Source organism: Danio aesculapii, chromosome 23 (assembly GCF_903798145.1).
Source record: "Danio aesculapii chromosome 23, fDanAes4.1, whole genome shotgun sequence".
In the NCBI taxonomy this organism is placed as follows: Eukaryota; Metazoa; Chordata; class Actinopteri; order Cypriniformes; family Danionidae; genus Danio; species Danio aesculapii.
This window is the reverse complement of record NC_079457.1, coordinates 48,294,030-48,319,029: the sequence shown is the minus strand read 5'-3', so window position 1 is coordinate 48,319,029 and position 25,000 is coordinate 48,294,030. Positions and strand designations below refer to the sequence as shown.

The 25,000-nt window shown below is 41.6% G+C and overlaps 1 protein-coding gene across 1 annotated transcript in view; it reads left to right on the top strand.

Moving 5' to 3' along the window:
* The window catches only part of utrn (utrophin), a 346,120-nt gene that overhangs the window by 205,706 nt on the left and 115,414 nt on the right, over positions 1-25,000 (top strand). Inside the window, 3 exon segments of the mRNA XM_056448819.1 lie at positions 2,280-2,436; positions 20,267-20,396; positions 24,433-24,701. Of these exon segments, the coding sequence (XP_056304794.1) occupies positions 2,280-2,436; positions 20,267-20,396; positions 24,433-24,701 (556 nt within the window).

Sequence of the window (25,000 nt, the reverse complement as noted above, 5' to 3'; positions counted from 1 at the left end):
TGGTGTGGGTTTCCTCCGGGTGCTCCGGTTTCCCCACAGTCCAAACACATGCGCTATAGGGGAATTGATGAACTAAATTGGCCGTAGTGTATGAGTGTGTGTGTGAATGAGTGTGCATGGGTGTTTCCCATTACTGGGTTGCAGCTGGAAGGGCATCCGCTGTGTAAAACATGCTGGATTAGTTGGTGGGTTATTCCTCTGTGGTGACCCCTGATGAATAAAGGGACTAATTGGCTGCTGATTAAATATGCTCGTCAGCAGCCAATTAAAACATGACAGTACCAATTCAGTCATGTAAACATTGTCAATTAGCCGGCAGCTAGCTCTCTGCAACTCTCACATGGTCGCCCACTGATGCTAAGCATGGCTGAGCCTGGTCAGTACCTGGATGGGAGACCACATGGGAAAACTAGGCTGCTGTTGGAAGTGGTGTTAGTGAGGCCAGCAGGGGGCGCTCAACCTGCAGTCTCTGTGAGTCCTAATGCCCCAGTATAGTGAAGGGGACACTATACTGTCAGTGAGCACCGTCTTTCCAATGAGACGTTAAACCGAGGTCCTGACTCTCTGTGGTCATTAAAAATCCCATGGCACTTCTGGTAAAGAGTAGGGGTGTAACCCCGCTGTCCAAATTTCCTCCATCGGCCCTTACTCATCATGGCCTCCCAATCATCCCCATCCACTGAATTGGCTCTATCACTGTCTATCCACTTGTGTTGTGAGCACGCTGGTGCCATTGTCCTGTGGCTGCCATCGCATCATCCAAGCACACTGGTGGTGGTGTGGAGAGAGGAACCCCCCCCCCCCCCCCTTTATGATTGTGAAGCGCTTTGGGTGTATGGCCATACATGATAAATAAACTACATAAATACACAATTTAACCGTTAACAAAGAGATTTTGCTTGACTTTTGCATTTGTGAAATTGAAATGGAGAATATATATATAAACCCAATTCAGAATTTGGGGGGTAAACACAAGGTCTTGAGACGAGTTTTTCAAAAGTCGAACGCATTTTAAAGGGACAGTTCACCCAAAGATGGAAAAAAAACATTTACTCACACTTTGAGTCTCAAGATATTTTGATTTAAGGACATTTTTAGCAAAGTGTCACCAGGAAAAAATGTCAAATTTGTATGATCTATTAACGCTATAAATACTATTTAATGTATATATTCATTTGTTTGTTGTTTTTAATTGCATATTTATTATAGAAACGCTCATTCCATGATAATCGCCTGTGTTGCTGACATATTTAAATAAAAAATTCATCATCATCAAGATATTTAGAAGAATGCTATGAAAAACGCAGCCATTGACCTTGGTGAAATAGGTCGGACCTCGGTGCCTGTGGCGCATTAGATTAATAATAGTAATAATAGTGGAAATAACAGGGCGGTGGCACAGTAGGTAGTGCTGTCGCCTCACGGCAAGAAGGTCGCTGGTTTGAGCCCCGGCTGGGTCAGTTGGCGTTTCTGTGGAGTTTGCATGTTCTCCCCATGTTGGTGTGTGTTTCCTCCGGTTGCTTCGGTTTCCCCCACAGTCCAAACACATGCGCTATAAGTGAAAAGGGCATGCGTAAAACATATGTTGGATAAGTTGGCGGGTCATTCCGCTGTGGCAACCCCAGATTAATAAAGGGACTAAGCCGAAAAGAAAACGAATGAATAAATGAAAATAAGACGCTTCCCTTTTAATTGCATATTTATTAACGAAACGTTCTTTCCATGAAAATCACCTGTGTTGCTGACATATTTAAATAAAACATCCATCATCATCAAGATATTTTGAAGAATGCTATGAAAAACGCAGCCATTGACCTTGGTGAAATAGGTCAGACCTCTGTGCCTACATATATCCAGAGATGCTAGAGCAGGCATGGGCAAACTCGATCCTCGAGGGCCGGTGTCCCTGCAGAGTTTTGCTCCAACACTAATCAAACACACCTGAACACCCTAATTAGTGTCTTCAAGATCACTAGAAAGCTACAAGCAGGTGTGTTTGATTAGGGTTGGAGCAAAACTATGCAGGGACACCGGCCCTCCAGGATCGAGTTTGCCCATCCCTGTGCTAGAGCATTCACTTTGTCATAGACTGCAGATCTTATGATTCAAGATGTGAAAGCAAAAAAATATCCCATGATCCCATGAGAAGTGTATTGACTTCAGCCTGTTTACATAAAGTTTAGATTACTTCTATATGTAAGCACTACTGTTTTGTTTAGAACTACTGTTTAGCCAGTGTGACTGTAATTGTTGATTGGTGATGAATGCTGTGTGTCCAGGGCTCATCTGGAGGCCAGTGCCGAGCGCTGGAACCGGCTTCTGTCGGTGCTGGAGGATCTGAGCCGCTGGATCGGTCTGAAAGATGAGGAGCTGAACAAACAGATGCCCATCGGAGGAGACGTGCCCACATTACTGCAGCAGCAGACACACGGCACGGTCAGAAACAACACACTCTATTACCTCTAGTAATCATGCAACACTTATCTTAGCAAAGATTTATCCTCAAAGCGGAAATATTGCAAGTCGGCATGGTGGCTTAGTGTTTAGCACTGTCACCTCACAGCAAGAAGGTCGCTGGTTCGAGCCACGGCTGGGTCAGTCTGCATTTCTGGGTTGGCGTGGGTGCCCCGGTTTCCCCTACAGTCCAAACACATGCTATAGCGGAATTGGATGAACTAAATTCGCCATGAGTATGTGTATGAGAGAGTGTGTATGGGTGTTTCCCAATACTGGGTTGCAGCTGGAAGGGCATTTGTTGTGTAAAATATTAAAAAACAGTTAGTGGTTCATGATGTTGAATACGGTTATACTCATGGTAGGAACTGTTTGGTAGTTTGGTCATTTATTTCACTGCCATTCATGTGACCTCGTGGGGCATCATGGGATAGTGTAATGTGCACCAGATGCACACTTCACAATCTCGCCGGAAGTAGTAAGTCATCCGGGTACTTCTCGCATGCTGTTTTTCATACTACTCGGCTTGCATACTGATTTTAGCGTACGGTATAGTATGGAAGGATGCGATTTCGGACACAGCCTTTGTTTTTTGTTTTAATTTGGGGATTTATTTATTGTTTGGTGATGCATTTCTACAGAAAGATCACTCACTGAGATGACTAAAAGTCCGTTTTTTCTTCTATAAAGCCAAGGTTTTGTTGTATTTGTTAGTGTCCACTAATAAAATGACACTTATTTTAGTTTTTCTGGTTTTGATGATGTCTTTCCCTTATCTTTCTGACCAAAATTACATCATATTTGAAGGTGTTTTCACTGCCCTTAGAAAGAAAGCAAGTTTAACCATACCTGTGTTTGTCTACATCATGGGCTGATGCATTTATTCAGTAAATATCGTATGATTTAGTAGGTCAGCGTTTTTAAATCAAATGAATGAATGCTAATAATCACAACGTTGTCCTCACAATAACAGTGTGTAGACAGTAAATCACTCAATTTTGAATGTCTCAGAAGACATTACTAAAAAACCCAGAAATTTAATTAAGAACTGAACAAATCCTGCATGTAATGTATGATTATTAATGAGCACTGTCGTCAATATAAACATGGCAGCTTTTATTATCTGCTCAGCCATATTATTTGCTTATTATTGCCACAGCTATATCGCCCTGCAGCCTTCTGTTAGAAGTGGTGTTAGGCCAGCAGGGGGCGCTCATCCTGTGGTCTGTGTTAGTCCTAATGCCCCAGTAAAAGTGACAGGACACTGTCAGTGAGCGCCGTCTTTCGGAAGAGATGTTAAACCGTCGTCCTGACTCTCTGTGGTCATTAAAGATCCCATCCCTGCTGAAAAATCCAGCTTAAACCAGCCTAGGCTGGTTGGCTGGTTTTAGCTGGTCGACCAGGCTGGTTTTAGAGGGGTTTTGGCCACTTCCAGGCTGGTTTCCAGCCATTTCCAGCCTGGTCTTAGCTGGTCAGGCTGGGAGATGACCAGCTAAAACCAGCTTGACCAGCATAGTCAGGCTGGGAGCCCAGCCTAAACCAGCTATGTCCAGCTTAAACCAGGCTGGTCAAGCTGGTTTTAGCTGGATTTAGCTGGTCATTTTCCAGCCTGACCAGCTAAGACCAGGCTGGAAATAGCTGGAAACCAGCCTAAATATGGCCAAAACCCCTCTAAAACTAGGCTGGTTTAAGCTGGATTTTTCAGCAGGGATGGCACTTCTGGTAAAGAGTAGGTGTGTAACCCTGCTGTCCTGGTCAAATTCCCTCCATCGGCCCTTACTCATCATGGCCTCCCAATAATCTTTATCCACAGAATTGGCTCTATCACTATCTCTCCACTCCACCTATAGCTGGTGTGTGGTGAAGAGCTGGCCCCGTTGTCCTGTGGCTGCCGTCGCATCATCCAACTGGAGCAGCACACTGGTGGTGGTATAGAGAGAAGCACTTTAAGTGGATGGCCATACATGGGGCGTAGCAACCGGGGGGGACGGGGTGGGATCCGTCCCCATCACTTTTAGAGACAGACCATTTAGAAACAGGTGATTAATAATTATATGAACATATAATCTCATACAGCCGCCCCCCCCATTTTTTAAATGTCCGCTACGCCCCTGCTAAATGCGCTATATTACATTACAGACTTGTTTCTGATAAATATTGCTGCACTTTCGACTCCCGGAAATCCTTTATATTTAAACCAATTGTATCACTATCTACTTTTCATTTTAGATACTTTAATTGATTCCAAACGTTAAGAAAATATGCGATGCATATATACGGTATTAGTAACCAGACACCAATCAAACACCCACCCTATCCTGACAGAGCCATACAAATATATACACACACATGCAAGAATAAATAAAGAAATAATAATAATAATAATAATAATAATAATAGTAATAAAATAATAATAATACAATAAAATGAAAATGAAAAGGGCAATTTTATAAAATACATGAAGACACTGCCAGTTAAACACATATACATTCCTATGAAAGGGAGAGTATTTTATTCTCTTATCATTGTTTTCCATTATCTTTCTTAATTTTGTCTCTCTTATTTCATCTCTTCTCCTCTCTCCATTGTATCACCTTCAGGATCACCTTGCAGTGAACATTAATGTTTGTGTTCCTCTGATTATTATCATGTTGGACTGTTATATTGTGATTAAACGTGCCGCCACAATAACACATGTGCCAAATGTGTCATTAACTGTCTGTGTGGTAATGACAGTAATCAGGCTAATAGCAGGCCTGAGCTGAACAATCAGAGCATTGACACTTTAATCCACAAGGCTTTAACATGCATTCCACTGACTCCAGATCACAAGTAATATCTAGTATTTACATACACAAATTCAAAGAATCGTATCGTATCTATGCAGACAGCAGTTGTTTCTCATGGGGATGTCTGTAAAAGAAAAGAAAAGAAAACTCTTCAGCTTCTCTCTGCTTAAAAACAGGCTTATTACAGATTATTTCGTTGAGATGTCTGATTTTGTAATCCTAGAAAACTTCTTGACCATTCACAAATGCTCGATCACATATTAATACTTCATGAGATCCACTTTGTGCAGATTTCTAGTTCTTTACCCCAGTGTTTCCCAACCCTGTTCCTGAAGGCACACCAACAGTCCACATTTTCAACCTCTCCCTAATCAAACACACCTGAATCAACTTATAACATCAGAAGAGACTCAGACTCCTGAAGTTAATGGGTCAGATTAGGGAGACATCCAAAATATGTACTGTTGGTGTGCCTCCAGGAACAGGCTTGGGAAACACTGCTTTACCCTATCGCTAAATTCCCAAGGCGTGTTAGTGTCAGAGCTGGTGCCATCATCACGGCAGCAGCCGATAATTCGACCACCACAACACAAAAAGGTGACTTCACATCCAGTCACTGATGAACAAAACCTTTTAAAATATTTCTAACGTGCAAGAAGCTATGAAGTGCAATCGTACGGTGCGTTTAAGAGGCCAAAAGGCTTTACTAAACGACTTTTGCATTCTTCTCCATTACAAACACTACATTATGGATTTGGACTGCAGTTATAGCACCACACGACCTCTGTGCTCATTAAAAACAGTGGATAATTCCGCCTGGGCTGTAGCTACAATATGTGCTCATTAATATGTGATTGTTTCCCTCACTTTATTTACAACTTCAGATGTTTGATTGTAGAAATATAAAAGAGGTAATACTGGAATATCAACTGAAATATAAAGACATAAAACACAGAACTATTGATTAAAGGCCTATATTGCAATATAAACTGCTTAATAAAATGTGTAATGTAATTATTGTACGATCAAACATTCTCTTTTTGCTGTTTCTGCCAGTGTAAGACTGTAAGATACAGTGTATTCTGTGACATTTCATGAAAGAAATGATTAAATTATGAAATTATAGACTTTTTATTTGACAGTATGCTATATATTAGACGGTTATATGTCTCACGGTTGAGTTCGGTTACAATTATTATGCCAGCCATTCGGTTCAATTCGATATCTCGGTGCATTGATGATGCTTTCCATACACAATTTAATATTTTACTTCACAGGCGCTGTTCACCGCTGAGTGACACTGATAAACGGCAGCGGCGCAGTTTTGATTGGGTGGTTTTGGATAGGCGTTTTGGCGGGTTTTGGATAGTTTTTGGGCTAGAATCAGTCAGCTGCATCTGGCAACACTGCAGCGGCGATCACAGCTGATCCATGATAGACGCGGTGGAGAAAACTTGCGCTCGTGTCTGTATCCAGAAGTGTAACAGCCGAGAGGAGAGGAAAAGTCACGCTGGCGGTCAAATGGACCATAGTGAGAGAGAGAAATGGAGTTTACTTTCATTCTCTCAATCGCAGTGAAATAGGGGCTTCTGCTGGAAGTGTCAGTGAAAGACTGAGCCAGTGCACACACACAATCAGTGATATTGTGCACAGTTTCTCTGTTTTTAAGTAGTTGGAGCATTGTAAGTACTCACGCTGGTCTCCCTCGCCATAGTAAGCTGCGGCGACATAGTGCATATGAGATAAATCATGTCAGTACACAATAACCGGTTGTGATTATTACTGAACCGATACCGAATTGTCCACGTCTGCATCACAGTGCACCGAAGAAACAATTAATTTTGACACCCCTACTATATATATATATATATATATATATAGATAGATAGATAGATAGATAGATAGATAGATAGATAGATAGATAGATAGATAGATAGATAGAGAGAGAGAGAGAGAGAGAGAGAGAGAGAGAGAGAGACATAATAGATCACGATTATTAGCCCTCCTGTGAAATTTTAATTAATAATGCTGTCACGGATATTTTTTTTTTTTTTTACACATTTTTAAACAACAGTTTCAATAACTAAATACTAATAACTATTTTATTTTGTTTTTATCATGATGACAGCACATAATATTATAGTACTTATTTTGCAAGATACTAGTATTCAGCTTAAAGTGTAGTTTAAAGGCTTAACAAGGTTAATTAGACAAGTTATTGGGTAACAACCCATTCTGTAACTGAAAAATCGCAGAATAATATTGACCTTAAAAGTTGTTTAAAAAATGTCAAAACTGCTTTGATACCATCCAAACTTTATCCAGAAGAGACAAAAATATATAGGAAGTATTGTTGCATCCTAGCTCTGTTAATTATCACTTGACAAATATTTGAACAAGAATAAAAATTTCACATAAGGACGAATAATATTGACTTCAACTGTATATCACCATTTTGCAGAGTCATATTACAAATATGTAAAACAGTAGTAATAACAATATTGATGAACATAGTAGTAACAATAATACCTTTCTGTTATGAATAATAGGATTCTCTTAATTTTGCTATGGCACAATACTGACAATACTTGCTTACTGACGCAACCCCACACCATGACAGACCCTGGCTTTTGGACTTGTTGCTGGTAACAGTCTGGATGATCCTTTTCATCTTTGGTCTGGAACACACAGCGTCAATTTCTCCCATAAAATACCTGAAATACTGATTCATCAGACTACAGTACATGTTTCCACTATCTGGTGGTCCATCCCAGATGCCTCCGAGCCCAGAGAAGCCACGGTGCTTCTGGACACTGTTAACATAGGGCTTCCTTTTGGCACAGTACACTTTTAACTGTCATTTGTAGCTATGTATTGTGGCACTTGATAAAGGTTTGCTGCAGTAGTCCTGAGCTCATGTGGTGATATCACTTATAGATGAATGAGGATTCTTGATGCAGCACCGCCTGAGGGATCAGAGATCACGGTAGTTCAGCTTAGGCTTGCACTGAAACACCTCCAGATTCTTTGAAGCTTTTAATGATGTTCTGCACTGTTGAAATATCCAAATGTCTTCCTCTCTTAAACATTTCAATCATTTTCTCATGTATCTGTTGGCAAACTGGCAATCCCCGGCCCATCTTTGCTCCTAAAGGACCTTTCTCGGATGCTGCTTTTGTACCAAATCATAACTACAATCACCTGTTGACATCATCATTATTTCAGCATTTACCTGATAACCAGCCCTAAACTGCTCCTGTCAGAACTCTTTCTGGAGTGTGTTGCAGGTCTGAATGACAGGAAAGGATGGATATTTACAAATGAAATGAAGCTGACCAGACACAACATCAAATATTTTGTGTTCATATTATCTGCAATGAAATACAAGTCAAAGTCAATTAGGAAATCACTACTTTCTATCTTGGGTTTTTCTATACTGTCCCAACTTTGTATGATTCGGAGTTGTAAACAACATAAACCTACAGTACATGTAAGTATTATATACTCATATTATACATGTCATCACAATAAGTTATTTAATTATAATAAAAAGTAAAACAGTGAAAGTAATAATAAAACAATATATGAAATCTCTCTCTCTCTCTCTCTCTCTCTCTCTCTCTCTCTCTCTCTCTCTCTCTCTCTCTCTCTCTCTCTCTCTCGCTCTCTCTCTCCCTGCTCCTCCTCAGACAGTTTGACTAATGATTCTCTGGAGCCAGCAGAAAGATTGCCCCCCATTTTGACTTTTTTTTTTTCTCCCCTCTCCCGCCTGCACCTCATCTTCTTCTCGGGCTCTTATAATAGATTGTCTTGCCCTGGTGAGAGCTTTAGCCGTGCGGATACAAAACACCAGGCCTTTTCAACACGTCACGGCTGATTAGTGTGCCGTGCCAAGCGGGCGACCAGGATAGAGCGCGGCCCACAACTCCAGATGGAAGGAAAAATGAATAATTTTGCGTGCGGTCTGAGAGTCTTGGAGGAGCCGAACACACACACACACTCTGTCGGCAGACTTACACTTATAAAGACACTGAGCTTGTTAGAGAGCGACTAGAGCGACCTTTATTTCTAGATTAATCGAGTGTAATGAGGTCGTCAGATGAAACAGGAGCATTGGTTTTCTATTTTGAAAAGCTGATTATTAAAGTTGTTTCTCTTCTCCGCTCTGATTTGTCAGGTAACTCATCTCTGCTCTATTCAGATTGGTCAATTGATGCTCCTCTGCTATGATTGGTCAGATGATTCTTCTTTGTTTTGCTCCGATAGGTCGGATGAGTCTTCTCTAATTTGATTGGTCAGATGATTCTACTCTGTTCTTATCTGATTGGAATATGTTCTGATTGGTCAGTTGACTCTACCCTTTGCAGATGACTCTATTTGGTCTTACTCAGATTGGTCAGATGAGTCTGTTTGATCGGATTGGACAATTGGCCCTATTTTGTTCTAGTCCAATTGAATCTGTTCTGATTGGTCAGATGAATCTACTTGGTTTTACTCCAATTGGTCACATGATTGTCCTCTGCTCTGCTTGGTCAAATGACTCTACATTGGTCTGATTTGTCAGATGACTCTGCTCTGTTCAGATTGGTCAGATGACTCGGCTCTGTTCAGATTGGTCAGATGACTCAGCTCTGTTTAGATTGGTCAGATGACTCAGCTCTGTTCATATTGGTCAGATGACTCGGCTCTGTTCAGATTGGTCAGATGACTCGGCTCTGTTCAGATTGGTCAGATGACTCGGCTCTGTTCATATTGGTCAGATGACTCGGCTCTGTTCAGATTGGTCAGATGACTCAGCTCTGTTCATATTGGTCAGATGACTCGGCTCTGTTCAGATTGGTCAGATGACTCAGCTCTGTTCATATTGGTCAGATGACTCGGCTCTGTTCAGATTGGTCAGATGACTCGGCTCTGTTCAGATTGGTCAGATGACTCGGCTCTGTTCAGATTGGTCAGATGACTCGGCTCTGTTCAGATTGGTCAGATGACTCGGCTCTGTTCAGATTGGTCAGATGACTCGGCTCTGTTCAGATTGGTCAGGTGACTCTAATCTGTTTCGCTGTGATTGGCCAAATGCCACTGCTCTAATTGCCCAGATGGCTCTTCTCTGCTCTGATTGGGCAGATGATTCTACTCTGTTTTTATCCGATTGGAATATGTTCTGATCCAAATGGTCAGATGACTCTATTTGGTTTTACTCTTATTGGTCAGATGAGTCTGCTTTGCTCTGATTGGACAATTGGCACTACTCTGTTGTGGTCCAATTGAATCTGTTTCGACTGGTGAGTTGAATCTACATGGTAGGGACATGGTCAATCTGGCCTGACATTAATATATTTATAATTATTAACGGAACAATTGTTTAAGATGGAATTACTGCGCAGACCTTTTACATGAGCAATCAGTTACATTACACACTGCGTCAAAGGTAATATCTGAAAAAGCGTATAATAGGAGCACTTTAACGTGAAGAATGGAATGAAATTTATATTCACAGACTTTCAGTTTTTCCCCAGAGCTACTCATCTCTTTCTTTGAGGAACATTGGCTGCGTCCGAAACAGCCTACTTCCATACTATACAGTACGCTAAAATCAGTATGCGAGCCGAGTAGTATGTCCAAATTCATAGAATTCGAAAATCAGTATGCGAGAAGTACCCGGATGACCTACTACTTCCGGCGAGATTTTAAAGTGCGCATTCCATGCATACTGCGCTATTCCATGATGCCCTGCGAGCGAATTCATGAATGGGAGTAAAGCAACGCAACTGACGCAGGTAGATCACGTGACCATGACAAAATGGCGGATGTAGTACGTTCCCAATTGCAATCATACTTTTCACATTCACACTGTATATAATGTACTTTTCTAATGGCCAAGTAGTACGTTAAAATTCAAATGCAGTACCTACTGAGTAGTAGGCGGTTTCGGATACAGCCATTGTTTTTAAACGTTTCAATCATTTTCTCATGTATTTGTTGGTAAACTGGTGATCCTCGGCCCATCTTTGCTCCTAAAGGACTAGACCTATCCTGGATGCTGCTTTTGTACCAGGTCATAATTACAATCATCTGTTGAGATCACCTGTTTCACATCACATCAATATTTAACAGTAATTATTTATAATTATTAATGTAATAATTATTTAAGACTGAATTACTGGCAGCTCAATTCAGGCAGTTCAGAATCGCTTCATCTTTGAAACTGCGCAGACCTTTTACATGAGCAATCAGTTACATTACACACTGCGTCAAAGCTAATATCTGAAACAGCGTATAATAGGAGCACTTTATCGTGACGAACGGAATGAAATTTATATACACACACTTTCAGTTTTTCCCCAGAACTCTTATATAACTGCTCTCACACTGCATTAGTCATATCTCTGTAACACTTTATTTTGGTCAGGACTGCAGACAGGCCAGTAAAGTACCTGTATCCTCTTCCTCCACAGCCAGGACATTGTAATGTATCAAAAAATACCTGAAATACTGAATCAACTTACGACAGTACACATTTTCACTGTGTGATGCTTCATCCCAGATGCCTTCAAGCCCAGAGAAGTCGACGGCGCTTCTGGACACTGTTAACATAGGGCTTCCTCTTGGCACACTACACTTTTAGCTGGCATTTGTGGATGTAACTGTATTGTGGAACTTGACAAAGGTTTGCCACAGTAGTCCTGAGCCCATGTGGTGATATGGCTTATTGATGAATGAGGATTCTTGATGCAGCGCCGCCTGAGGGATCAGAGATCACGAAGGTTCAGCTTAGGTTTGAGCCCTTGTCCTTTACTCACTGAAATTCCTCCAGATTCCTTCAATCTTTTAATGATGTTCTGCACTGTTGAAGGTGAAATATCCACATGTCCTCCTCTCTTTCTTTAAGGAACATTGTTTTTAAACATTTAAATCATTTTCTCACGTATTTGTTGGTAAACTGGCGATCCTCAGCCCATCTTTGCTCCTAAAGGACTAGACCTTTCTTGGGTACTACTTTTGTACCAGGTCATAATTACAATCCCCTGTTGACATCACCTGTTTCACATCACATCATTATTCAACAATAATTATTTAAGACTGAATTACTAGCAGCTCGATTCAGGCAGTTCAGAATCGCTTCATCTTTGAAACTGCGCAGACCTTTTACATTACTAATCAGTTACATTACACACTGCGTCAAAGGTAATTTCTGAAACAGCGTATAATAGGAGCACTTTATCGTGACGAACGGAATGAAATTTATATACACACACTTTCAGTTTTTCCCCAGAACACTTATATAACTGCTCTCACACTGCATTAGTCATATCTCTGTAACACTTTATTTGCACCCAAGAAAAGAAATAATGACCGTAAAAAGGAAAAGTTGGAAACTGCCTTTGCACTGATTTCTCCGCTCTGTTCAATAATGGCCCCGTCTGTGTGATTTATTCTGATCATTTGGGTCTTGAATCCTTGGACTGTTAAATAAGAGACGGATTAAAGGCCTCAGACTTTTCTTTGACCTAAGACGAGAAAGAATGACCTCAGTGTGTCTAATAAGACCTGAACAGGGATTCAATCCGAACATCCTTTAATGCAGCTAATAAAGAGATGAAAGACACTTAAGTGTTTGCGTTTTTCACCTGACGAGAGGACAGAGTGTGTTTTTATGTGTCTGAACTGCTGACACAGCTGATGTACAGGTCTTCTTCTGTCAGCTTTGTTAGTCTTCATAATGAATCAGTTTGCTGCTTGTATTGATTTCATTTTACACCATATTTTACACTCGCTAGGCTGAGTACAATTTCTGTGGCTCTATAAATGCTCCTGTATTTGGTCGGGATTTGATCATTCATTATTTTGATGGTCCATTTGTTGAATTAAGTTACATTGCATCTACATGTCGACTAATGCTCATTAGATTATAAGGAGACTGATAGGTTAGGGTTGGGGTTAGGGTTAGTTTAAGTTGACATGTACTTGCAAAGTTTCTTATAGTCAGTATTAAGCAGACAGTCTACTAATGTTCAAATTGACCATCAAAATAAAGTGTTACCAAAACTTTCTGGTCTTCTACATTGGCACACTGTCCATAAGGATGTGGGGACTTTTGTTTTATTTAAACTTTTTTATGTTTAATGACTTTCCTAATAATTAATCTTTAGTTGCTATGTTAATCTTAATCGGCCAGTTAAGCCTTTAAAATGCTCTGATTGGTCAGATGATTCTACTTGTTTTTGCTCTGATTGGTCAGATGACTATTCTCTGCTCTAATTGGTCAGATGACTATTCTCTGCTCTAATTGGTCAGATGACTATTCTCTGCTCTAATTGGTCAGATGACTCTGCTCTAATTGGTGAGATGACTATTCTCTGCTCTAATTGGTCAGATGACTATTCTCTGCTCTAATTGGTCAGATGACTCTGCTCTAATTGGTGAGATGACTATTCTCTGCTCTAATTGGTCAAATGACTATTCTCTGCTCTAATTGGTCAGATGACTCTGCTCTAATTGGTGAGATGACTATTCTCTGCTCTAATTGGTCAAATGACTATTCTCTGCTCTAATTGGTCAGATGACTCTGCTCTAATTGGTGAGATGACTATTCTGTGCTCTAATTGGTGAGATGACTATTCTCTGCTCTAATTGGTCAGATGACTATTCTCTGCTCTAATTGGTCAGATGACTATTCTCTGCTCTAATTGGTCAGATGACTATTCTCTGCTCTAATTGGTCAGATGACTCTGCTCTGATTGATCAGATAATTCTCCTGCACTGATTGGTCAGATGACTACTTGGTTTTGTTCTGATTGGTCATATGACAATTCTCTGCTCTGATTGGTCGGATGACTCTTCTCTGCTCTGACTGGTCAGGTGATTCTTCTCTGCACTGATTGGTTAGATGACTACTTGGTTTTGCTCTGATTGGTCATATGACTATTCTCTACTCTGATTGGTCAGATGACTCTTCTCTGCTCTGACTGGTCAGGTGATTCTTCTCTGCAGTGATTGGTTAGATGACTACTTGGTTTTGCTCTGATTGGTCAGATGACTATTCTCTGCTCTGATTGGTTAGACGACTCTCCTGTGCTCTGATTATGATTCTCCTCTGCACTGATTGGTCTGACGACTACTGGGTTTTGCTCTGATTGGTCAGATGACTATTCTCTGCTCTGATTGGTCAGAAAACTGTGCTCTGATTGTTTAGATGGCTCTTCTCTCCACTTTAAGCTGAATACTAGTGTCTTGAAAAATATCTAGTCAGATATTATGTGCTGTCATCATGACAAAGAGAAAAAAATAAATCAGTTATTAGAAATGAGCTATTAAATCTATTTTGTTTAAAATGTGTTGGAAAAAAAATCTAGTGGTGTTAGTTAATGGTTTGTTAATACCGCGAATAGTGCCCTAAACTAAGTTGTTACCAAAAACAAATGTCATTTGTGTTTTGAGGATCAATCAATGCCTTACAAATCTGTACATGAAGGAAATGTTCACTTTTGAGTCAACTGAACTTTAAGGTTAGAGCTGAAACATCGCTTTAACAAACAGCAAAGCAACAGATGATGACTGCTTCCACTTTTAAAGCCAAAGAGGCGTCCCGCTATCATCAAAACACTTCACAAAAGTGCACGCAGCCCTAAATGACACATAATGAATAACCTCTGTTGAGGATGTGCGAAAGACCATTCAAAACCATTCAACAACGCATCCTGAGGGCCTCTTAATGACTCCCAAACAAGCACTCAAACGGCGGACATGTTTTGGGAGAATGTGTCAGACTCTATTGTCCATCAGTTGCCCTTGACAGGCTGACGCTCAGGTGCCATTTATCACCACAGCAACCAGCTAGCATCATAGCAACGGTGACATCAGCGCTGCTTTCTTCACAGCAGAATGGTGTCAGAAATGAACATCGGCTTCAGAAGTCCGACTGTTTCAGGTTCAGCATCTTGTAGTGATCAGTTCTGCTGTTGGTTTTGAAGAAAACAAGCAGAAAACATCTCGCATTCAGTGAACGTCTGAGGGCAGGTCTGTTAAAGTGTTCATGTCAAATAATCGGTACAAAATGTGCATTCTTTGAAAACCCATCTCTGGACTAAAGTGACTTGTTTTTCTGTCCTCGTGAATTCACATGAGCTTGAAAGTGTTACTCTCTGTGATGTGTTAGGGTTTAGCTGGTAGTTAGGGATGTAATGATTCACTCGTGGTTGAAAATGATACACAATTACTGATTTCCCTACATGACTTTTTAAAGAAATGACATGACAAGTTAGAAATCAACAAGTGAGATTTGATTATTTATCAAAGGTTGCACATTCCTGTGTAAAATAAGAATACATTTAGCTGAATATTTAAAACAAAGTACATGTCCTGCTGAAAAAAACAGCATATGCTGGTAAGGTATGTTTTGATGCTGGTATGCTGGTCTTGCTGGTCTCAATACTGGTTTTGCTGGTTTCAATGCTGATCCTGCTGGTCTCAATGCTGGTCTTTCTGGTCTCAATGCTGGTTTTGCTGGTCTCAGTGCTGCTCCTGACCAGCATTGAGACCAGCAAGACCAACATTGAGACCAGCAAAACCAGCATTGAGACCAGCAAAACCAGCATTGAAACCAGCATTTGGACCAGCAAAACCAGCATTGAAACAAGCAAGACCAGCATACCAGCATCAAAACATACCTTCCCAGCATATGCTGTTTTTTTCAGCAGGGTGCACATTTAAAAATAAACTTTAATTTAAACAAATGAAGCTTTTCTTAGGTTTTTTTAATGGACATATTCAGATCCTTTGCTCAGTGTTTAGCAGAAGCACTCTTTTATACAGCCGTGAGTCTCTTTGGGAAAGATGCAGCAAGTTTTTCACATTTGGATTTGGTGATCCTCTGCCATTCCATCCTCTACAGTTCTGTCAGGTTGGATGGTAAACGTTGGTGGACAGCCATTTTTAGGTCTCTCTAGAGATGCTCAATTAGGTTTAAGTCAGGACTCTGGCTGGGCCATTCAAGAACAGTCACGGACTTGTTTTGAAGCCACTCCGTTATTTTAGCTGTGTGCTTTGAGTCGTTGTCTTGTTGGAAGGTAAACCGTCAGCCCAGTCTGAGGTCCTGAGCACTCTGGAGAAGGTTTTTATCCAGGATATCCCTGTACTTGGCCACATTCATCTTTCCCTCTATTGTCGTCCTGTCCCTGCAGCTGAAAAACGCCCCCACAGCATGCTGCCACCATCATGCTTCACTGTTGGGACTGCATTGGAGAGGTGATGAGCAGTGCCTGGTTTTCTCCACACATACCGCTTAGAATTAAGGCCAAAAAGTTCTGTCTTGGTCTCATCACACTAGAGAGCCTTATTCCTCACCATCTTGAAGTCCTTGAAGTGTTTTTTCATGTGTCGGGTCACTCTACCTTAAAGCTCCGACTGGTGGAGGGCTGCAGTGATGGTTGACTTTCTACAACTTTCTCTTATCTCCCGACTGCATCTCTGAAGCTCAGCCACCGTGATCTTTGGGTTCTTCTTCACCTCTCTCACAAAGGCTCTTCTCCACTAATAGCTCAGTTTGGCCGGACTTCCAGCTCTAGGAAGGGTTCTGGTCAGCTCAATTTTTTTTCTATTTAAGGATTATGGAGGCCACGGTATTCTTAGGAACATTAAGGGCTGCAGAAATGTTTCTGTAACCTTGGCCAGATCTGTGCCTTGCCACAATTCTGTCTCTGAGTTCTTCAGGCAGTTCTGTTGACCTCATGATTCTTTTTCATTTGCTGCATGCATTGTGAGCTGTAAGGTCTTATATGTAAAGCCTAATCAGTATAATCAGACACAGCTGGACTCAAATGAAGGTGTAGAAGCATCTCAAGGATGATCAGAAGTAATGGACAGCACCTCAGTTAAATATATAATGTTTTTTTTTTTGCCGTGTATATTTTTAAATGTATTTTCAGACAAGTCTTGATACATTAATAGTGAATTATTTAAAGTGTGTCCACAGCTGTGTGTATGGTGGCTGTTAAATGCTGTCAGTATACATTGCTATAGCTAAAAAAACAATGAAGGATGTACAAAAGGTAAGATTTGCCTTTTACTTCTCTTTGTATACAGAGGGGGAAATAAGTATTGAACACGTCACCATTTTCTCAGAAAACATATTTCTATAGGGGCTGTTAACTTGAGATTTTCACCGGAACAGCCAAAGAAATCCATATATGCAAAGAAAACTAATCTAATTAGTTTACAATATAAGTTCTGTGTAATAAAATGAAATGATGCAGGGAAAACGTATTGAACACATGAAGACAGGAAGGTGTAGAAAGGCAGTGAAAGCCCAGACAGCAGCTGAAATCTAGAAAATACCAAACCAAGCTCAGATTTGATAGACGAGACCCACTGAAGCATCTAGATTTTGACACTCTGTTGAAGTCTGTGAGAAACTCCCACCTGAGCAATGCATGAGGGTTCAATCTCCATATGAGAGGCGTTCTTAAGCTTCCTATTTCCCCCGCTGTATATACAGTAAATCACCTCATGCTCAAATATGCTGCTCTTCTTTGACCTCCTGTGCGTCTTTTTGATAATCTCCCTCTAATCTCCATGATTGTTTAATATCGCTCCTTAGCATCTCCATAATGCGGTGTAATGGACCGCTCCTCTTCCTCTCTCTCCTCATCAAGGTTTCCGTAAAGTGCTTGTGTGTTCGCTTGCTTTACTGTAGCAGGATGTAATTAAAAGGCTTATCGCTTCCTCCGGCTCTGTTTAACGACCGTTTCAGAAGTGAGGAACGCTGCCATGACCCTGCTCTCCAGTCGAGCCTTGGGGGCCTGACTATCAGAGGAATGGAAATCCAGTTTTCCTCTCTGCTGAGATTTAGCTGTTCATTTAAGAGAGAGAGAGAGAGAGTATGTGTGTGTGTGTGTGTGTGTGTGTGTGTGTGTGTGTTCTGTGCTGCCTGAAGGCAAGAATTAGTTGTGTCTGAGTTAGCGAAGGACTATTATTTTTGCTAATTCGCGTGTGACTCTGCGGAAATGCCTCGTTTGACCTCTTTGCAGTCGCACTTCAGTGTCCATTTTTATTTGCGCAGCTTATCAATCTCTCTCTGCCCTCGTTCTCACCTGTTCTTGTTTTTCATTTTGCTCTGAGTGAACTCTTACTCGTGCACATGCACGCACGCACACACGCAAACAAACACGCCTTCCTGTCTCTGTGTATATAGATGGAGTGCTGGCTTGTATATATAGCATCAGATAGTGACAGTCTGTCTGTATATATGTATGTCAGTCTGTCTGTCTGTCTGTATATCTGTCTGTCTGTCTCTTTGTCTGTTTGTCTGTCTGTCTGTGTATCTGTCTGTCTGTCTGTATATTTGTCTATCTGTCTGCCTGCCTGTCTGTCTGTCTGTCTGTCTGTCTGTCTGTCAGTATATCTGTCTGTCTGTCTGTCCATCTTGGTTTCTGTCTGTCTGTCTGTCTGTCTGTCTGTCTGTCTGTCTGTCTGTCAGTATATCTGTCTGTCTGTCTGTCTGTCCATCTTGGTTTCTGTCTGTCTGTCTATCTGTCTGTCTGTATATCTTTATGTCTGTCTGTCTGTCTGTCTGTCTGTCTGTCTGTCTGTCTGTATATCTTTCTGTATGTCTGTCTTTCCATCTTGATTTCTGTCTGTCTGTTTGTCTGTCTGTCTATCTGTCTGTCTGTCTGTCTGTATATCTGTCTGTATATCTGTCTGTCTGTCTGTCTGTCTGTATATCTGTCTGTATATCTGTCTGTCTGTCTGTCTGTCTGTCTGTCTGTATATCTGTCTGTCTATCTGTCTGTCTGTCTGTCTGTCTGTATATCTGTCTGTATATCTGTCTGTCTGTATATCTGTCTGTATATCTGTCTGTCTGTCTGTCTGTCTGTCTGTCTGTCTGTATATCTGTCTGTATATCTGTCTGTCTGTCTGTCTGTCTGTATATCTGTCTGTATATCTGTCTGTCTGTCTGTCTGTCTGTCTGTCTGTCTGTCTGTATATCTGTCTGTCTATCTGTCTGTCTGTCTGTATATCTGTCTGTATATCTGTCTGTCTGTCTGTCTGTCTGTCTGTATATCTGTCTGTCTGTCTATCTGTCTGTCTGTCTGTCTGTATATCTGTCTGTATATCTGTCTGTCTGTCTGTCTGTATATCTGTCTGTATATCTGTCTGTCTGTCTGTCTGTCTGTCTGTCTGTCTGTCTGTATATCTGTCTGTCTATCTGTCTGTCTGTCTGTATATCTGTCTGTATATCTGTCTGTCTGTATATCTGTCTGTATATCTGTCTGTCTGTCTGTCTGTCTGTCTGTCTGTCTGTCTGTCTGTATATCTGTCTGTCTATCTGTCTGTCTGTCTGTCTGTCTGTCTGTCTGTATATCTGTCTGTATATCTGTCTGTCTGTATATCTGTCTGTCTGTCTGTCTGTATATCTGTCTGTAAATCTGTCTATATATATGTCCATCTTGGTTTCTGTCTGTCTGTCTGTCCGTCCATTCATATGTCTGTCTTTCTGTCTGTCTGTTTTTCTGTCTGTCTGTCTGTCTGTACATTCATGCATCTGTCTGGTCATATGTCTCTCTGTCTTTGTTTCTGCCTTGTGTCCATATGTCTGTCTGTCTGTCATTATGTTTCTGTCTGTCTGTCTGCCTGTCTGTCTGTCCCTTCATATGTCTGTCTGTCTATCTTGGTATTTGTCTGTCTCTCTGTCCGTCCAAATTTCTGTCTGTCTGTCTGTCTGTCTGTCTGTCTGTCTGTCTGTCTGTCTATCCATTCACGTGTCTGTCTGCCTGTCATTGTTTCTGTCTGCCTGTCTCTTTCTTGTCTGTCTATCAGTCCATTCTATCTGCTGTATATATCTGTCTGTCCACCTGTCCGTCAGTGTCTGTCTGTCTGAGATTTTCTTTATTTCATGCAATATTTGGAACTTTAATTAATCTGAGTTTATATCAGTGTATGAGTTTCTGACTTGTATTAATCTCCATCTCTCTGATGTCAGTAATAAATATGCCATGTCGTAATTAGATGCTAATTGGCTGTTTCAGGCTCTGAGGGCGGAGCTTAAGGAGCGGGAGCATGTGGTTCTCAGCACATTGGATCAGGCACGCATGTTTCTGGCAGAGCAGCCAATCGAAGGCCCTGAAGAGCCGCGCAAGAACCTGCAACCCAAAACAGGTGAACATTCGTTTTTATTTTAATGATGCATTGAAAACACACATACACATAAACACACATGCATAAACATAAACACATGTATTTGTGCACACACACAAACACACATATCAAAAAAACACAGATTCACAGACATAAATGCACACACACACACACACACACACACACACACACACACACACACACAAAGCAGGCAGAGCAGTTTATTTAGGCAGTCTCTAAGGGCTGCTCTTTGATGTGAGTGTGTGTGTATGTGTGTGATAAGTCAGACAGCTCCTGTCGACACACTCTTAACTGCAGATCTCTGATGTCTGGAAAGTTCCAGCGCTCTCCGGACACTTCCACTGGGACCCCCACTAGAACAGCTGATTCACCACTAACATCACACACCGCTTATCAGATAGAGGAGGAGAGCATGTGTGTGTGTGTGTGTGTGTGTTTTAGTCTATGTTTTAGTCTGTGGTTCATTTATATGACTGTGTATAAGGTGTGTGTATAAGTCTGTGTGTGTATGTGCAGGTGGTGTACAAGTGTGTATGTGTTTGTGTTTTTGTGGGTGCGCACGTGGTTGTCTATGTGTGTGTGTGTGTGTGAATGTGTGTGTTTGCACCTGTGTGTATGTGTGTGTTTTTATGTGTGTCATGTGTGTTTGTGTGTGTATGCATGGGCATGTGTGTGTATGTGTGTTTGTGTGTGCGTGTGCACATGCAGGTTTGTGTATAAGTCTGTGTGTGTGTGTATGTGCAGGTGGTGTATAAGTGTGTATGTGTTTGTGTTTTTGCGGGTGCGCACGTGGTTGTCTATGTGTGTGTGTGTATGTGAATGTGTGTGTTTGCACCTGTGTGTATATGTGTGTTTTTATGTGTGTTTGTGTGTGTATGCGTGGGCATGTGTGTGTATGTGTGTTTGTGTGTGCGTGTGCATAAGCAGGTGTGTGTATAAGTCTGTGTGTGTATGTGCAGGTGGTGTATAAGTGTGTATGTGTTTGTGTTTTTGTGGGTGCGCACGTGGTTGTCTCTGTGTGTGTGTGTGTGTGTGAGTGAATGTGTGTGTTTGTGTATTTTGTGTGTGTGTGTGTGTGTGTTTGTGTCTGTGTGTGCATGTGAATGTGTGTGAATATGTGTGTGTGCACACTTTTGTGTCTAAGTCTATGTGTGTGCGCTTGTCCTGTCTGTGGAGATAGAGGATATCGGTACTGGACTGGCCTGTCTGCAGTCCTGACCTGTCTCCAATAGAGAATGTGTGGTGCATTTGAAGCATAAAATGAAGACCCTGAACTGTTGCCCACCTTAAGACTAGTTTGCAGGAAGAATGGGACAAAATTACACCTGAAACACTTTTACTCTCAGATTTCCTCCTCTTGATATGCTCTGGGCTCAGCAGGGCAGTGTTTCCCGATTTATCCATCTCTAAACACAATCTCACACTCCCACATTCAGAGTATTCCAGTGGTATTTGCTCCTCCATTTCTCCCCTGATCGCCCTCCATCAAAGCCACACACACACACACACACCGCTTACAGAAATACAATCAAACAACACTAACACTCGTGCAAACTCATGCTTTCCCAATTCAGCTGTATGCTTTAAATATGTAACGCAGTCTGTTCCAGTGTCCGTCATCAAACGAGCGTAAACAAGCCCGGTGCGAAAAAACCCATCACATCCGTTTGCACGTTCATCCGCTGGATCTTAATTGAATTTCAGACTCCTCCAGAAACGCCTGAGCGCATTTGAATTGTAAATTGATTCTCGCTCGGCTGAAGCAGAAATGTAAAGATGAAGGATAGAGGTGAGCGTTCGGAGAAATGGAGAAATCATCGGTGCCGTTTGAGATGGTGACGTGAGCTAAAGTGTCCTCGGAAAGCCTGAGAGAAAGCAGATGTTAATGCTGCAGAGCTGCCTGCAGTCACGCCCGAGGCTTTCCATAAATTGACCAAACATCTGTGTGCTGTCTCTCTCTCTCTTCAGCTCATTAGTTGAGCGGACTCTTCAGTAAACACACTCTTAAGTGACCTGCGCTGGGCTCATCTGATCAACATGGACGCTTGTGAAGTGGAAAAGCCGAAAGACAAATTGCGGTCACTTTGATAAACAGGAGATGAAAACCGGCTGTTTACATGATTCTGTTGTTGTTTTTATTTTGTTTATTTATTTCATAAGAAGTTGACTCAACTTAAATTGTAATAAGGCAGCTTGCTGTAGAGCTTTTTTAGTTGACTCAACTTAAATCGACTCAAGTGCAGTGCTTAAAAGTTGAGTCAAGTCAAGCTGTACTACAAGTTGCCTTAATATTAAGTTGAGTCAACTTTTGTTTTCCCGTTTGCAACATCTTAAGGATTTTTCTCGTAACTTAGACTTGAACTCCATACTTTAAGTATCATTCATTCTTTCATTTCCTTCGGCTTAGTCCCTTTATTTATCAGGGGTCGCCACTGCAGAATGAACCACCAACTTATCCAGCATATGTTTTACACAGCGGATGCCCTTCCAACTGCAACCCAGTACTGGGAAACACCCATACACACTCATTCACACACATACTCATTCACTATGGTCAATTTACTTGATCAGTTCCCCTATAGCGCATGTGTTTGGACTGTGGGGGGAACCGGAGCACCCGGAGGAAACCCACGCCAACACAGTGGAGAACATGCACACTCCACATAGAAATGCCAACTGGCCTAGCAGGAACTCAAACCAGCGACCTTCTTGCTGTGAGGCGACAGTGCTAACCACTGAGCCACCGTGTCGCCCTTTTTAATATCATACTATCATACTTCTAGTGCAGTGTTTCCGCCTGGTGTTAAGCCATGGTCACACTTCTCTTTTCACCTCATTGACTTCCATTTATAAGCCTGCGAATGTGGCAGACCAGAAACACAAGCTTGTGCGACAACTTCGCATGACAAAGTTTAAGCGTTAGTTGAGTGGACTCTTCAGTAAACACACTCTTAAGTGTCCTGCGCTGGGCTCATCTGATCAACACGAATGCTTCTGAAGTGGAGAAGCTGAAAGTCAAATTGTGGTCATGTTGGTAAACAGGAGAAACAAACAGGCTGTTTATATTACTGTGTTGTTGTAAAATAAAGTTGACTTTACCTAAAATTGTAAGGCATATTGCTAGCTTTTTTGAGTTGACTCAACTTTTAACCAAAGTACTGTACTTGACTTGGTTTAAGTTAAATCTATTTAAAAAAGCTCTAACTGTGCGTTCAGACCGAAGGCAGCGAGAGCGTCAAAGTAGCCAGAAGTCATTCATTTTCAATGGAAGCTGGCGCCGTGGAGCGGCACAGCATGTCCTGTACTGGTGTGGGCGCCGAGGAGAGTTGAAATCAAGTCAAATTCATGCAAATGAGTAGGACCAGACAGAATCTGCAGACATGTTTTGCTATTTCTGCTGAAAATGTTGTAAAATCTGTGGATTTATGCGGAGTAATTTTAGGAGTATCATACAGTAACTAAAACTATTTAGTTATTAATAACAATAATACATTTTTAACTTCTATTTAATGTTTACAAAGCAAATCCAATTAGATCCACTTATTTGGTAAACAAAGCAAGTCTCTCATATAATATCTCTACTAAAAGACAGAAAATATTAGGTGAATTGGGCAGGCTAAATTGTCCAAAGTGTATGACACTCATGTGTATGGATGTTTCCCAGTGATGGGTTGCAGCTGAAAGGGCATCCGCTGTGTAAAACATGTGCTGGATAAATTGGCGGTTCATTCCGCTGTGGCGACCCCAGATTAATAAAGGGACCAAGCCGAAAAAGAAAATGAATGAGTGAATGTTCTCAGACACCAAAATGGGGATGTTCTGCGTCGTATAATAAATAATCTGATGGATATTTTGAGCTGAAACTTTACAGACACATTCTGGAGTCCTTTTAAAATCTGTTCTGAATGTAACCGGGAGCCAGTGTAAAGACCTGAGGACTGGTGTGATTCAGAACAAGAACTCAAAGTAATTCATCCAAATGAACGTCACTGATGCCTTTGCATGTGTGTGTGTGTGTGTGTGTGTGTTTTGGTAGAGTTGACCCCGGAGGAGAAGGCCCAGCGGGTGGCGAAGGCGATCCGCAAGCAGACGGCGGAGGTGTGTGAGCGCTGGGACCGACTCACGGGACATGCGGGGACCTGGCAGGAGCAGGTGGAGCGAGCGCTGGACAAACTGCAGGACCTCCAGAGCTCCATGGACCAGCTGGACCTACGTCTGGCCCAGGCCGAGGAGCTGAAGGCGGGATGGCAGCCGGTGGGAGATCTGCTCATAGACTCCCTACAGGACCACATTGATAAAACCACGGTGAGCGCATTAGGGGCCGCTCACAAGACTGTTATGAAGCGTTGAGCAGTCATCAGCAGCTCAAATCCTTGAAAGTTTTTAGTATTTAGATTTAAAGGGCACCTATGGTGAAAAATCTACTTTTCAAGCTGTTTGGACAGACATATGTGCATGTATGGTGTATAGAGCGTCATATTGGGGTGATATAAACACACCCAGTGCTTTTTTTTCAATTTAACAACATAAAAAACGGTGGACCAATTGGAGCAGTTTTCAGACCGACCACAACTTTATGTAGGAGAGCGGTCCCCCCGCCCACC